Source organism: Protomyctophum bolini (assembly GCF_963924005.1).
Source record: "Protomyctophum bolini genome assembly, chromosome: 16".
NCBI classification, from domain to species: domain Eukaryota; kingdom Metazoa; phylum Chordata; class Actinopteri; order Myctophiformes; family Myctophidae; genus Protomyctophum; species Protomyctophum bolini.
Window position 1 is genome coordinate 20878717 of NC_137877.1, and position 16148 is coordinate 20894864.

A 16148-nucleotide genomic window follows, 5' to 3' on the forward strand; every position below is an offset into this window, starting at 1 on the left:
GGGTTCTAAATTACTGCCTTTGATCCCACAGGAGGAAATTCGGGCGCTTCCCCCGCGGGATCAATAGCTCTTGTCTTATCTTATTTTACTAGGCCCGCCATTCTTTTCTACACTAAAGGTCTTCGTCGAAAATAGCTCACAACACACTGGTATGATTTAAAATGTAAATTCCTGTTCTCATTTACAATCATCCAATCAGTATGTTGACTGGAGAAATGCATCTCAGATAGATTCACTGTCATCGCTCTTTTCACGCGGTGGACCCATAGGGAGCTTGTGGATCTATTGTGAACTATTTTCACCAAATGTGCACCCCAGAATAGATATGCTATGGGTTCATGTGGTTAAATTAAACTTTTAATACAATAATATGGATTTAAGTGGGGAGTTTTTATTATTTTATTAATAACTGAGAATTTAAAGTTGGAATAAATTATGTACAAAATGAGAAACCGCACTGACAATGTGCAGGAGCGATGGTAGACATAAAATATTGCAGTCAGTCAGTATGATCAAGTAGAAAAAGAAAACGCAAAAAGTTAGAATATGGAGATGAGAGGTTTCTGCCCGACAGCAACAACATTATTTTTAAATATGGCCCACAGGTTCGGGAATCGTTGAATTATTCAAAACAAAACAAGTCACTGATAACAATGAAGGTACGGCTTTGAGCTCATTTTCTGTGCTGATGAATGTACTGTGCATGTTATTGATGACAAACAGCGTTGTGTGCAGGTGGGTCTTACAGACTGATGAGTTGAGAGAAGCTCCTATTGATCTGACTTCGCTCACCAAATGGTATTTGCATTTTAATGGCAGCCATGACAATGTGACTGGGGGAGAGAGAGAGAGAGAGAGAGAGAGAGAGAGAGAGAGAGAGAGAGAGAGAGAGAGAATGGGAGGGAGAGAGACCCGCCTAGTCCATCACTACAGTGATGCCAGATTGGACGAGAAATAGGTTGATTGCGTTTAATGTGCAAGATGACCCAAAAGCTGAGGAAATGTCAGAGTCAAGATTCATCACAAAAAGGACGAGAAAGAAACTGATGAATAACAGAATTAGAATTTTCGTTTTACATGAGGAAATTGATTTCTGACTATGGCCCGTCTCTATCTGTTAGCAGCAGAGGTTTGCAGGTTTGCTAATAATTACGGTGAGATTTTGAAACTGATAAATTCCAAGATATTACGTTTACGAAATAGTCCAAGTGTTAACTTTATACTAGCATTAGCACCGTCTTAGAGAAACACCCGAGAGGAGATTAAATACTCCCATCTTGATTATGTTGTGTGGAGGAAGTTTCCCTGTCCACCGTGAATAATCTCAAATGGCTATGGGAAAAGAATTGTTCGGTTTAGAGGCATGTATACCTGCTCAATCTCAACCTCCTCTGAAAATGAGATTTATGCAGTCTATTGGCAAAGCCACTCACACGTGAAAGCATCCAGAATTAGATGGTTTTCCATCTGGTTTCAGACCTGTCACTCATCGCTCACTACTGCTACTACAAACTACATACCGTACGTCATGTTTGACTAATGTGGACCATTGTGGTAATGGTCTGGGTTTAATAGTCAAATATTTTTGATTTGTATAAATGTCACATTCTGATGAGTTTACCTTGAAATGTTGCCTGCAGATGTCAAAATTACTTATTTTTAACTTAGCAGAGAGTGGCATTCCCATCCTCCCAGGGACAATACCATAGCCTGAAATGACAGTCGGTCTGGCTAATAAGCCAGACCGAATCAGCCGCTGTTGAGTATAGAATGTGAACGATTGAACAACTGACTCGAGTGACTCTGCTGACTGGGTCTGTGCTGATCTCCCGGAAGCTATATACTGTAGCTTCCGGGAGTACAGAACGGATCTTTTTACTGAACGACTGAGCGATGATCTGGTTCACTGGAATAAACGATAGTTCCTAACACTACTCTCAACTGAACCATTCCCCTTTATATAGACTACAGACTCCCCCCATAGCCAAGAATTCAGAAAATCACAATGTACTAGAAATCCACCCAAAATGCTCCCCAATAATGTAATCAGCTCTTCAGGCACCACACCAAGCCCCCAGAAAGGCTTGCCAATGTTGAAGCTGCAATGCGTAGTGGTGAAAGCTGGTACTGCAGGTGGGCCCCTGAATTTAGCACGAGGAAACCCTGCACCGCTGAGGTTTAACATTGAGCGCTCGGTTGCACTTCTGCATTTGGCAACCAAAATTTGGTTGGGGGCTGTCGCTCCGGTCCTCCCTCTATCCTTTAAAACTATGCACCAACACACAGGCTTAAAGGCAGCTTCCTCAACAACAGCATCTGCATAGATAAACACAAGCGCTTTAGATTCATATCATGTCACAGCAGAATTTGCACCTTGGGACTGAGAATCTAAACGTTACAAACGAAAAGAAAATACAACATAAATACCATCATGAATATGAATGTGCATTGTTGAACATCATAAATTAGTCTCATAGCTGAGCTGCTCTGTCACAATCGGCCTCAGGTCTTAATGGATTAACAATTATAATAGGTGCAGAGCAACAGGAAACCAGGGGGAAAGAGGAGAGACATGTGAGACAAGATTGGGAGCCGGATTCAAACCTAGGTCCTCCTGCTCCCATGAGGACAATAGTCTGTGCACTAACTCTGGCTGAGCCACCAAGCATCCCAAGTTTACATTTTGCCTTTAAATATTGATGGGTTTCTAATACAGTAGCTTATGGATAAACCAGGTTGAACAGAGCAAGTTTCCTCTCAGCTGATCAGCATGGTTTGATGAGTGTTCCAGCCGCTGTAGCTCATCTTCATGCTCTTGTTTGAATACATTTTTGCTGTTAAAGAGAACTGGTCGATAGCTCTCTCTCACCCTCTCTATCTATGTCTCTCTCTTTCTCCTACTACATAGTTCTCCTTCCACAGAACTACTTCTAGAGTTTTCAGGCATGAAATGGAGAGCACTTCTTGCCGGGGGGTGAATTGGAAACTAAATGCTTGCTCAGTCTAGGAACAAAGTGGGGAAAACATTGCATTGCATATCACTGGAGCTGCTATCTCCATGAAATCTCACAAAAACCTCCCAATGAAACTGCTAAAGTTTTAAGCTGGCCTGGTACAGTGTACCTGTCACTCGCTGCTACATAAAAAGTACTGTAGCTACAATACTTCTCTATTTTGTGCCGGAAGAAATTGAATCAGAAGTCGGTAAGCCTCTTTTCATTATGTAGCCTATAATGTTCTCATTATTTCACCAGAGCATTGTCTGGTAGCAAAGTGAGACAGACATTCATTCACATTTTAAACACTGTCAGCATTCCTGTTCTTACATTGAGAACATCATTGTATTTGAGCTTTCAAAGTACAGTCACCGGACAATGTTCATAACCATTCCTCAAAATGTGCCAGTCTTTTCTTTGCCATGTCACCCACCTGTCCTGAACCCGTCATTCTTCCACTGTATTCAGCTTTTGTTCCACGTAAGTTTCTTGATTAAATGGGGCAAATGATTGGATTTACAAAAAGTCTGACAACAGTACAGATATGCGGTACTATGCGGTAGGGGGAACTATTTAGAATAGTGATCTCAAAGTGGGGTATACATTCACCCATGTACACACACATTCACATACCGATGGCGAGGAAATCATGCAAGGCACCATGCAACCGAGCCGTTAGCGGCACTAAGCCAGGGGAATTTGGGGGTTGAACAGCTGCTCTCTACCTGAGCCACTGCTGCCCTTAATGCTGCTGATTGTGCTTATCAGAGTCCAAATGGTTATGTAATTGTAATGCTGTGTTCACAATAGCAGCGAAAACTTGTTGGCGAGTGTTGCTCAACGAGCTTGTTAACGTTAATAAGTGTGCGTCCGGAAACCGATAACAATGAAGATATAGCCTAAATACTTGGATATAATTAGTATTTCAGCAATTTCAGGCAGATATTGTGTGGAGTGGAAATGCTCATGCAAAACAACATGATCGTTTTGTAGCTCTGTGCTAGTATGAAGTTGAAGCCAGCTCAACTTTATTTTGTGTATTTTAAGCAAGCATCAAAAGCATCAAAAAGTGTTGGTCATCTGTTTGTATCTTCATGTCACTGCATGGCTTGGTAGCTTTGTAGCCGCCAGTATGAACGCAGTATATAGTCAAGAAGATGAGTGTAAAAAAGGTGTGTCTTCAGTTTAGCATTCCTCGTCACAGATAATATTCACGTAGATGCTCATGCATGCTGTTCATTGAAGTGATGCGTCAATGTGGCTGCCATATTGACAGGAGGGGCAAGCCATGCCTAATGTACAGTATGTCTAGCAGGAGGTCTATTGATGCAGGAGGTCTCTCCATAATAAAATAATCATAACTCACCGAATTCTCAATCAATTTCCAAGTGGTTTTGTTTGTTACAAATGTCAGACATTTAGTTATGTTATGACACAGGATACTTAGTTGAATTAGTTGTCTTTATATTAAAAAACATATATTACTTATAATTACAGTAATAGTTATCAAGCAGAAAAAAAGATTATTGTGCAGACGTAGATCTAGTATATATTTGATGTAGATCCAGTGCAGTGTCTACTCTACATATACTGTCTATGATCCTAGAAGTTCAAAGCTACTGAAAAACATACGAGGCACTGACTCGTCGACAGGGTAATGGATTTCAATTTTCAAAAGCCTTTAATACTTCATGGCTTGACCAAAGTTAAACGTAAAATGTAACTTTTGTTCCTACCATTGAACAAATTAAAGGCTTTTAAAATCTATTACCCCCTTGAGTGCCTCGGATGTTTTCCAATAGCTTTGGTTCGTCATGGTCTCTGAGATGTCTTTGTGGCTCTGTGAGCTGGACAGATGTTAGAGAACGGCTCGTACAATGTTCTTGTTTAATCCTCGTGTGATGGTGAGGAGACGAGGGCAAGGTGCAACAGTTGACCAAATAAGATGTTTGAATTTAATTAGCAAGTGACATTATTGAAAAAAATTCAATCAAAATCTTTTGATTACTTTTCAATGAATCGTGCAGCCCTAATTTCTGTTTTCATTAACAATTGGTTTAGAACGCTGATTCATATTGATATTAACTTAACCCCTTAAACCCCAGCATCTTTAATGTGGGCAATTAAGGCTTTCGCAGAAAAATTGCAGATCAACAAGCTTTAACCCACAATAACAGAAAACAGAAAAGACAGCCCTGACCATCTCCAGTCAACCATATAGTGTTTAAGTGGTTAAACCATGCAGTCTTAGAGAAACGGACCTCAGTTGCAACTGCACTTGCACTACGTTTTTCTGTCTACACCAAATATTTTGCTAAAAAATAGCCAATCTACAAGCTGTTCGCCCCAGAATAATGCATGCTGGGGTTCTAGTGGTTGAAAAGAAAATGTACATTGTACATTAATTTGTACTTTTGAATACGTGAGCCTTTACTTGAGCATATCATCTATCACCGTCTGGTGGCTCTAAAAAAAAAAGAATATCATCTATCCATCCGTCTATCCATCCAGAAAGTAAAAGTGCACAAAAGTGTAAAAAAGTGGGGAGTGCTGCAGTTTCTCAGCATGGCAGCTGGTGTAGCTGTGTGGTCAGTGGTAATGAGGGAGCAGTCCAGACACGCTCATCTGATCAGAGTGTGAATGGAGCCCGTCAGCACTGTGTCAACTCCTGCAGACAGTCGGTTATTTTGCCTTCTCTTTCTTCCTTCTCCATCTATTTTACTCTATCTCAGCCTGTTTCCCCGAGTCACTCTGTGTGACGACTGCATCACTCCCAGCATATTGTCATGTCCCCAGCAACTTGCACAAATTAAGCAGAGGTAACAGAGCATTTCAAATAACACAGCCATGCAGGCTCGGTTCTGCTTGGTTATAATGCACAATACAGCCTTTCATCAAAGTGACTCTTTAGGACAAAATGATGAGCAACAAATACTGCGATCACGTCTCTCCAGTTATGGCAACACTCCATTGGCTCCCAGTTATATAAAGAATGAATTTAAAAATTCTTGTTAGTTTCTTGAAAATCTCTAAAATGGGCTAGCCCCACTCAATATGGATCAATTAGTAGAACGCTATGGGCTCCAATTTCGTCGCCGCCTTTACCCGCAACGCGGCCCGCAATTCAGCCGCTGGGCTGGGGGTGCAACGCAACACTCTTCCATGGGCTATAGACCGTAAGGCTATGAAGCAATATAGCACTAACGGGCAACGGATAAGGGATCTCTTGAAGGCAATTGCACGTGGACTGAGAGACTGGTGATTGGTTTAATTATTGTAACGCCCAAACCACACCTATGCAAATATAACGGGTAACGGAGGTGTTTTAGGAATTTAGACAGGTAACCAAAATACCAACTTTAGTGGGGGAACACCACTTCCCCACTGCTAAATCCCAAAACAGTGTATTTAGAAAGATCAGACGAAAATGGAGCCCTATACTGTATGTCCGATTGAGAGGCCTCATCCCTGAGGTCAGCTGACCTTTCACTATACACTTTTTTTCCTAAAACCCCACTAAAACAAAGGGCGACCATGCCTCTGTGGTGGCTGTTCCTAGGCTTTGGAATAGGCTCCCCCTCCACATTCGATCTGCCCATCCATCGAAGCCATCTTCTTAAGACTCTTGTTTTCGCCTTGGCATTTACATACAGTCAAACCTCAATTTTCTCATCATGTCTAGCCTCGGTCCCAGCCTTACTCATCTGCGAAGAGAAAGGCCTGGTCAAAACCTAAGGCAGAGAGTGTATCGGCGCAAGTATCGTCAGATGTATTTCCCCCAGATATGATATTTTTCGACCAATCACACCATGTGTTTCATTCACGGAGAATGTAAACAGATTTGTAAAGTGTCATACAGTACACTCTACAGCATAGGTCTTGCCAACGTACATCATGTCTGTATTTGAGTCTAACAAATAGGTCTGTGTGTTTCCTGTGCACACATATTTGCCTATGCTTTACGTTTACACAAATGTCCCATTGCCTTGTCGTATGTATTGCTCTGTATTTGTTTTGTTCTGTTTGCTTGTATTTTAAAATAGAAATGGCCTATATTTTAAATAAAGTTTGATTGATTGAAATACAAAACATCTACTGTGCAAGTGTTACATTTCAAAGGCTAATCAGAATGATAATGGGTTCGGTGCCATTATGTGCTTGTCACCTTCAATTTAGCCAGCTTACCCATAAATCAGTGAGATTGATTGACTGTATTGGTGGCCCTTAATAGCTCTTGTATTGTGTGCAGGGTGGCATCAGCCTGAAAGGTATAGAGAAAAACTGCTCATGCAGGATGCTAGACAACACAATCATCTTGGCCCTGACATTGCTGGCGCTAGATGGAAGACTAACGCATTGAGCTTCAGTAGTAAGTACATTGAGCCAATTACGGGAAGTGCCGGTAAACAACTTGTCAACAGTTGCTAACAATAGAACTACTGTATCAAAGATAATTTCATAAGGTTCTCTCTCAAACCCGTCGAAGCGTACGTTCCTCACTCGTCCTGTCAAAGCTTGTTAGGTTCCCCCATTGGGTAATACATTTCGACCCGCCACTGGCTCCCTGACAAACGCTCACATAATACATTGTGACAGGATAATAAAACACGCACGAAAGAAAGACGCAATTAGGTTTATAATCTGCGGAGGTGAACAATTAAGGCCCTAGTACTTGAGCCATGATTCTGACTTTTAATTTTTGCCGTGCGTGTAAACTGCAGCGACCGTCCCCTCATGAATAATACATTGCTGTGCTGGTGGTGCTGACGGGAAGGCGGAAAAATGGATCACATTCTACCTCAGGCCCCACACATCACACAATGCTGTTCATCTGCTTAGGCAACATCAGGAACACAGCACAGGAAGACTCTGGCCATGGCCTTGTTTATTTATGCAGCGGTTTGCAAACCATGCCTGGCTTATAGGCCTAATTATACTCTTGAATACGGGCTGCCGTCCAGGCTTGGCTCCATGTAAATGATGCCCCCGCTGGCAAGCCATTTGCAAGCGTTTGTACTGGATTTTGAACGGCACCAAAACAGTCCCCGCTGCTGTAGTCCCCTCGGGCTAATTTGCGAACAGCGGCGTGGGAGACTCACGCAACAGTGGGAAAACTCAGTGATTACAGGTAAAAAAAAAACAACTAACTCAACCCTGAATGAACTCATATGGGTTATGGAAACACCGTTTGGAACCTCCCTCCGCGATAGCTCCGAGATGAGTTTATGCTCCATCGGGGTCCGGCGAAAGTCACAGATGACTAACTTTTTTCCCCACATCGTATCAAAAAAGAAAAGGCAGTTCAAGGCGCCTACAGATGTTTGCAAAGTAGTCCGAAAATAAAATATAAGAGACGGAATTGAAACATTAGTTTAAATTGCTTATTTAGTCAATCTGTGCCATGTTTTCCCATTGCAGCCGAATTGGGAGCAGGGCTAAAGGTACAAAGGGATACAGTAGGTACAAAAACGAACTCAACACACTTAGTACAGTAAATAGCAGATCTACAAGCTCACGAGCCATGAATGTGAATGTGACACGTTGTGAGCTTGTAGATCTGCTATTCACCAGCTAAGTATATATCAGGCTTAACAGGTACAAAAACTCATACTACGGATGTAAAACGTGGTTGAAATTCTTTGGTATACTATACTATAAGCTCCAACATTGTCGTTCTAAGAAACTCAAAAGTAAAAGTACGGTAGTTATTATGCAGAAAGTCCCATTTCACAAGCGTTTTTCAAAGGCTTTCAAAATTAGTCAAAATCTCTCGAAAATAGACGATCTGCAAGCTCTCAACGTGGTATGAGCTTTGTAGATAAAATAGGGATTAATTGATTAATGTATAGTTTGTGGTGGTGTAAAAAATAAAAATAAGAATTTGTGTAAGCATTGAAAAATACTCAAAGTAAAGTAAAAATACCTCAAGTACAGTACTTGAGTAAAAATGTACTTAGTTACATTCCACCACTGCAGCAAGATGGAAAGAAGAAACGAGGCGGTACGGTACCTTCAAGGTCGATGCAGGTGACGTTGCGCGCTGCAGTGCCCGGGCCGCAGGCTCCTTTGGCAGGCACGCATCTCTCCCCTGGCTGGATTCGCCACACGTAGCAGGCGGGGTCTTCACAGGGGATGGACTCCACAAGGTGAGGGCAGCTCGCCTGGTGGTCGCCAGGCTCCCACAACACCTGTCTCCTTCTCTGTCGGAAACCTGCAGGGGGGAATCGATGGGGGGGCGGGAGGGCGAAGCAACAGGATACGTTGTTAGAGAGAAAAGGTGATACAGTAGAAGAGAAGGGTAGAGGAGAGGGTGAGTGGAATGGTGTGTGTGTGTGTGTGTGTGTGTGTGTGTGGGGGGGGGGGGGGGGGGGGGGGGGGGTAAAGGTTGGGGGGTGAGATCCTCTTTATGATCTACTGCAGTCAGTGCAGTGGTTCTCAAACAAATGGAACCAAATGGACCCATTAGCGTCTATTTGGTTCCGTTTGTTCACTGTCAGTTACAGACCCTCAAGGAACCACGAGGGTTGTTTTTACTGTTTTTTGTCTTTTCCTTTTTGAGTTTGTCTTGTCTTGTTTAAAAAAAAAAATCATGATTCTGTAATTCATTGTTGTAAATATCTGCATTTTCAATAAATAAATCTTTAAAAAAAAAGAAGAAAGAGGGCAGAGAAAAATGGATGAAAGAGAGTGTTTGTGTGCCTGTGGTTATCTGCAGGCATCCTTATTTATTGGCCGTCTAGGTCATTGAGATTACCTCACAGCCAACTCTGCCAATTCTGTCAACTGTTTGGCTCGTGCAGGTGCTCAATTGGGGCTTGAGTGGCAGTGGGTACAACTTACAAGGCCCTCACATCGACTATTTTAGCTCTCAACGGGCTGTCGGAACATTTGATTGCCAATTAAAACGCAGAGTCTAAACGATTCGTTTCGCCCTGACCAACAGATGAGATCGCAGAAGGTGCAGAGGTACAGTAGCTGGATGCTTTGTTCTTTCTGCTGCCATGGTATCCCAGTGCTGGGGTGGACATCATAGCCAATAAAGAAGGTGACATACAGTTTTGATCTTGTCCTAACCTGTTTTATTTATTTATTTCATTTTAAGAAATAAATTAAAATGCCGGTGCACAGCCATCTTATCTCAACTGATTTTCGAATTTTCTAACAAGGGCCAAGGCATGAACATCTTTAAGGTAGCCAAAGTCATACTTTTATATTCTGTAATTTGGTCAGAATCCATTGAGAGGATAGCCTCTTGAGATGCAGCATCTCATTTTAGAGGGGGGGACCTATACACAGATAAAAAATGACATACACAACGATACCTGTACATGTTTGTATTGTGACAATACACACGTGTACACAGATCCTCTCCCACCCACACACCCTGCCCTCAACTCATTTTAGGCAAAGAAATGGAAAATACAGTACAATGACATATGCATACTTAATTATTCATATTGCTGAAGATGTTTCTGTAAAAATCTATGAAAAGTCCAAGCTCACAAGAGTCACAACATGTTTTAATGGGAGATATTAAGAACTTGTAGACTGTTAAATAACAGTAACTTTAGAGTGATATTCCTGCCCTGTTTTTATTGTTTATTGATCGTGTTTTAGGTTGTTGTTTTGTTGTTGTTGGTCTGATGAAGAGCCGTGAGGTTCGAAACGTCATGTCCCTGTGGTGAGAAAATAAATACTTAAGCTTTTGGAGCTCAGTCCAGTGTGCAGATCTTACTTTCTTTCTATTATTTACCTCAGCCCAGCACCTGGCGTTCAGTTAGTGGATGTGCGTGTTTTATTGTTTCTAGGTTGTTGTTTTATCATGTTTTTTTGAGTGGTGCAACCACTCCTACAACCAGCAATGTCCGTGTACCCGTGTACACATATGTATCAGTGGTCACTGGTCATGAGCACGAGTATGTGACTTATTAATACCAGTAGGGGGCGCCAGAAACAGAGAAAGGGGTAGTGCTGTGCCTGCTGCCTGCTATGAGAGAGAGAGAGAGAGAGAGAGAGAGAGAGAGGTGTGTGTGTGTGTGTGTGTGTGTGTGGGGGGGGGGGGAATTGCACCACTCAGTTCACACGGGTGTGATTTATTTATTGTATTGGAGCTTCTGAGCAACCATTTCTATTTTCATGTGTATGTACCTAACCAGTGAATCTGAATCCGAATATAGATCTGCTTTTTTTGCCCAATGTTCACATTATATTTGACCAAATGAATACCAGGCGCTGGGTATACATGTGGTGAAATACAGATGGTAACAGAGGGCACCACCACTTTCGCACACACACGAAAGACAATAGACAGTGATTGTGGAGATCTGAACACATATGGAATAATAGCCGAAAGCCCTACAGTCTGGTGTGTTGGGCAAACACAAAACACAGCAAACCTTCTCATGCATCAATGTCGTCTACTCTGCTGGGGAGGGGGGAGGGGGGGGTTTCAAGCCTTGTGTAGGATTCTCGCCGGTTTTTACTTTTTACTTTGTGCCTTGTTCCCGCTCATAAATCCTGAGCGTCAGCCGTGCAATGGGGTCGCCTTGGAAACAACCATAAAGAACTTGAAGCACACATTAGATCATTTCTGTCAGCACAGCCATTGTTGGGGCCTGGATGGAAAACATGACAGAGATCTAAACACCAGACACCAACCGAGTGAGGCATAAACCACCCATGTTTTGACTTATATTTTGTCAAAAGTTGCACCATTTTATAATCAATTTGATTTGAGAACACAAACTAATGAATACAATTAAACAGCAATTAAAATGAAATAATCTCCAACATAGAAAAACAACCTTTTATTAAACAATGAACAAGTACTTAAAATACAAGGACCTTTTTTCATTGTCTTTTATTTAATTGGCGTCATGGAGGCGCAATGAACACCACCAAAGACCTCTAAAACCAGCTTTCCAATCCATTAATACATTAAGCCTTATCTATAAATGGACAGAATATCTGTGTATGTATGTGTGTATGTGTGTGCGCGCGTGCGTGCGTGCGCGCATGCGTGTGTGCGCGCATGCGTGTGTGCGTGCATGCGTGCGTGCATGCATGCGTGCATTCATACACATTCATAGGGTCATAGGGTGTTTAGCAAAACAATAATAATCTTCTACCATCTGAAATATTCAAGAATCAAGAGACTTAGCCAATATAGAACAGGGTAAAAATACCACATGTATCGGAAATTGAGCATGTACTTATTTGTATGGGAAGTGTGTTCATGTATATGTGTTTATTTTCTGTAAGTACCGTAAGTTAATAAAAACCATAAAGGCACTTTGAATTTATCATCATTCGTCATTAACATTAGGACACTTAGTTCATTCTTCGGTTGAGTTTTAATCTAGTCATTAATGTGGTCTGAATAACCGAACAATGGGCATCACCCTAGTTTTGTGCAGCAGTGAAAGTGATACTCCCTCACTATGTGAAGGTTGTGAATGAAAACCTTACTGCGAACAACTAAATTACACTTTATTCTGTTTCTTCATCATCTTCACATTCTTCTGAAAGTCATCATCTTCTTCCTCTTCTTCCTCTTACCATCTTCTCATTTTCATCTTCTGCTTAGAAACCGTTAATCGCAGCTTGTGGAATTATTTCGTGATTATTATTATTCCTTTGTTTCTGTTCAAATGATTTCTTTCAGAGCTCTTTGTCAGAAACCATGTACAGTATATCTTCACAGTTATTACATGCTGGACACCACCAGGTTGTAATCTAGTCTCTATCGACCAATGGGTTGCTCCAGGTCCCTTATGTCATAATGTTCTTATGGATGGAAAGTGCCAGAATAAACTGCGGTTCCTAGATACAGCATGCTCTCAGATACTTCGGGGGGGCAGCTGAAATCCAGCTGAACACTATAAGCCAAGCCTTGTTCTTCTTGCCCCTTGGTTAGCCCTTGTTTTCCTCTACAGACGAGGCTGTCTAACCTCCGGACAAATTGCATCCACCAATCATCTGGAAGTCAAGGGGTCTGATCCGGTGGGTCCTCCTGACCAGGTCTGCTCGCAAAGCTGGCAGAGAGACTGCATGGATCGATTGCTTCTGGGTACCCGGCTGCTGTTGCCCGCGTCACAAACTGTGAAAGACAATTTGCCCTGGATGCATCCCCTTGGATATGAATAATTCAAGGCTGGTCATATCAGATTTATTTCAGAGCAGACGACTGGGAGAAATCCCCTACTTCAATGGTCTCTATGTTAACTGCTTCATTCTACTGTACATTTCTGGTTGTGTCTGCTAGAGTCTGACCACCTTTTCTCAGCACCAGAGATCTGTGGGTTAATTTAACACACTCGGAATTAAATGAACACTGAGGATTGTACAGTGTAGACTGAGTTCCCAGAGATTAAAAAGTGTGTGTGTGACTGTGTGTGTGTGTGTGTGTGTGTGTGTGTGTGTGTGTGTGTGTGTGTGTGCGCGCGCGTGCGCGCGCGTGCGCGCGCGCGTGCGTGCGTGTGTGTGTGTGTGTGTGTGTGTGTGTGTGTGTGGGGGGGGGGGTGTCTGTGGCCTAATGCATTAAACTCCTTGAAATGAAAACGGTTGAGAATGTGTGCTGCCTCAGACTGAGAATCAGACGATGACAGTGTGGTGAAAAAAGGGACGTAACGGTTTGAAATGAGGGGTAATTCTAGATACAGTGAATTGGAGCATGACAATGTTCAGGCATCCTGGTGCCTGGTTTGTTCCACAGCCGGGTAAACAGTAGGATCCCATGGGGCCTGCATCATGGAGTTAGAGATGGATTGTGGTTTCACCCTGATGTTGTGAGACATCAGACACAGCGGAGCAGAGCGCAGAGAGAAACAACAGAAGCTCCGCCGCCCAAGCTACACCTGTGTAAACAGCCTGGATCATCATAACAATGAACGCCAGCCCACGCCAACGCCACGGGAGAGCAGTGCCAGTGATTGGGTGGAATGTCCAAAAAAAATACTTTTCAGGAAACCTGTCTCCATATTTTAACTGTTTGTGTTTTTTCATATGGTAAATTAACACCCTACTTGATCATCATACAGCATCACACAAAAGCATAAAATGTGGCGAATGTTGCAAAATGTCGAAGTGTCCCCGGGCAAGACACTGAACCCCACCTTGCCTCCAGTGGTTGCCACCATTGGTGTGTGAATGTGGGGAAGTGAGGACGCTGGCGTTGACTGTGCACGTAGTGCATAGAAAAGTGCTGTAAAATGCAATCCATTATTAGTATTATGTTGATTGTAAGTTGAAATATGGAGATATAAAAGTAGATACAAAGTCTCTCTGCCCGGGCAGTAACGATATGCTGTTGCTTCCAGAGCTGTACGTATCATGGTTTATGGTCCACTCCTTTATGAATGCTATAAGAAAGGAAATGAGCGGTGAGCAGGGGGTGTGGGGTGTGTTGGGGGGGGGGGGGACAGCGGAACCTGTGTGTTGGTGGTTCCCAGAGCTATATTAACGGTGGCATGGCAATCACACGGTTCACGCTGCCGTGGGATAGATGCTGTACGCGGCGCTGAGGGAACGATCGTTGACCTGAACAATCTGTGTTTTCCTCGCTCTCTCTGGGGATGTTCATGCAGGGACCAGGTCATCCTGCTCGGTTTCTTTTACACGCACATGCACAGCATGGACATGTGTATAGTATACACAGTCACTATCACCACCACCACCAGCACATTCATGCACGCACGCGACACACACACACAGCTCACATACTGTATTATACTGTATATCTTTACTGCAAATATGGCATTGCTTCATGCCCACCCACTGACCCACACATACAGTACGCACACTCAGAGAGAGATATGGACCGTGGGCTAAACTTCCGGTCTCTCTCTCTCTCTCTCTCTCTCTCTCTCTCTCTCTCTCTCTCTCTCTCTCTCTGTCTTTCTGGTGTTCTCTATCACTTTATCTCTTGGCTTCTCCCAAGAATTGTTGTCAAAGTCTCCTATTCACTGAGTTTCTCTTCCTCTGTGTCAGTGTGTGCCTCCGTACCTTTGCGTCCCTGCAGCTCGTGGCAGTCGTGGTGCAGACAGGCTCCCCAGGGAGACCAGGGGGAGAGCAGGCAGTCCTGTGGACAGGGGATGAAGCAGTGCTGGGCGGCCGAGGGCAGCTCCTCCCCGGCACACAGCCTGGCGCTCACAGGCCTGGCCACTGAACACACACAGGCACGCACGCACGCACACACACAGGCACACACAGGCACACACACACACACACACACACACACACACACACACACGTTGATTTTCACCTCTGCAGCCATGCAAAGACTCTGAACTAGAAAGGTGGAGGCTGGGGCGTTGGTGGCAGAGCGTTGCCAGCAGCATTGTGTGTGGTAGCATTAGCGGAGATCAAAATGTTAAGACGGAGCCATAATTTAAATGTTGCGACAATGGTCTGTGATTGCAGTATGGAAATGCATGGCTGATTAGAAACACTTATTCAATCAACCAAGCTGACATCTGATTACAGCTGAGGCGCACAACCGTGTGTGTCCTGCATCAGCTTCTCAAGCTAGGCTGTTGCCTCCCTTTTCAAATACTTTGACTGTCAAAGTTCCATTTCCATTTCCAAAGTTTGCAGTCGCGTAGATTTGTCCTACTTAAAATCAAATTAGTCACAGATATTTTAAAATATATTTTTGTGAGCTGAAATGACAGACCAACAGCTTCCTTTCTAAGCTTTCAGGAGGTGCACGTTCAGATGCTAGCATTCAGAGATTGTGGAATAGTTGTCTGAGTGGTTCATTGTGTTTTCTTACGTTCATAGGCATTCAAACAAAAAACTAGGTTATTTTGGCTGAGATAGCTTTACTTCTTAAGATACCTTTATTTCTTATTTATTCCACCACTGGTGAAAGGGAGGCTTGAGACCCATATGGTAATATCCTGCTGTGAGAGAAAGGAGGACACAGACAGGCAGCCGAGGTTATTTCAGGGTTTGGACGGAAAACATTAGCATAATTTGATATAGCCCGGCTGGCATGGCCAGTTAACAGCATGGAGGTTTGGGATCCGCGGCTGCGGTTTTGAAGTGAAGGGGGAATGGATAAATTTGAGGGGGGGGAAAGCATGTGCTGTCAAAAAAAGGGACAAAACGGAAGGACATTTTACTTTCCCAGCCTGGTCCTGTATAACTTTG

The 16148-nt window shown here is 43.1% G+C and overlaps 1 protein-coding gene across 1 annotated transcript in view; it reads right to left on the bottom strand.

Annotated features, from left to right (window-relative positions):
- thsd7ba (thrombospondin, type I, domain containing 7Ba) overlaps positions 1-16148 on the bottom strand; it is a 235165-nt gene that overhangs the window by 100009 nt on the left and 119008 nt on the right. The window contains exons 7-8 of the mRNA XM_080786436.1: positions 15000-15158; positions 9007-9207 (exon numbers count right to left, since the gene is read on the bottom strand). Of these exons, the coding sequence (XP_080642562.1) occupies positions 9007-9207; positions 15000-15158 (360 nt within the window). The remainder of the gene's footprint in view (positions 1-9006; positions 9208-14999; positions 15159-16148) is intronic.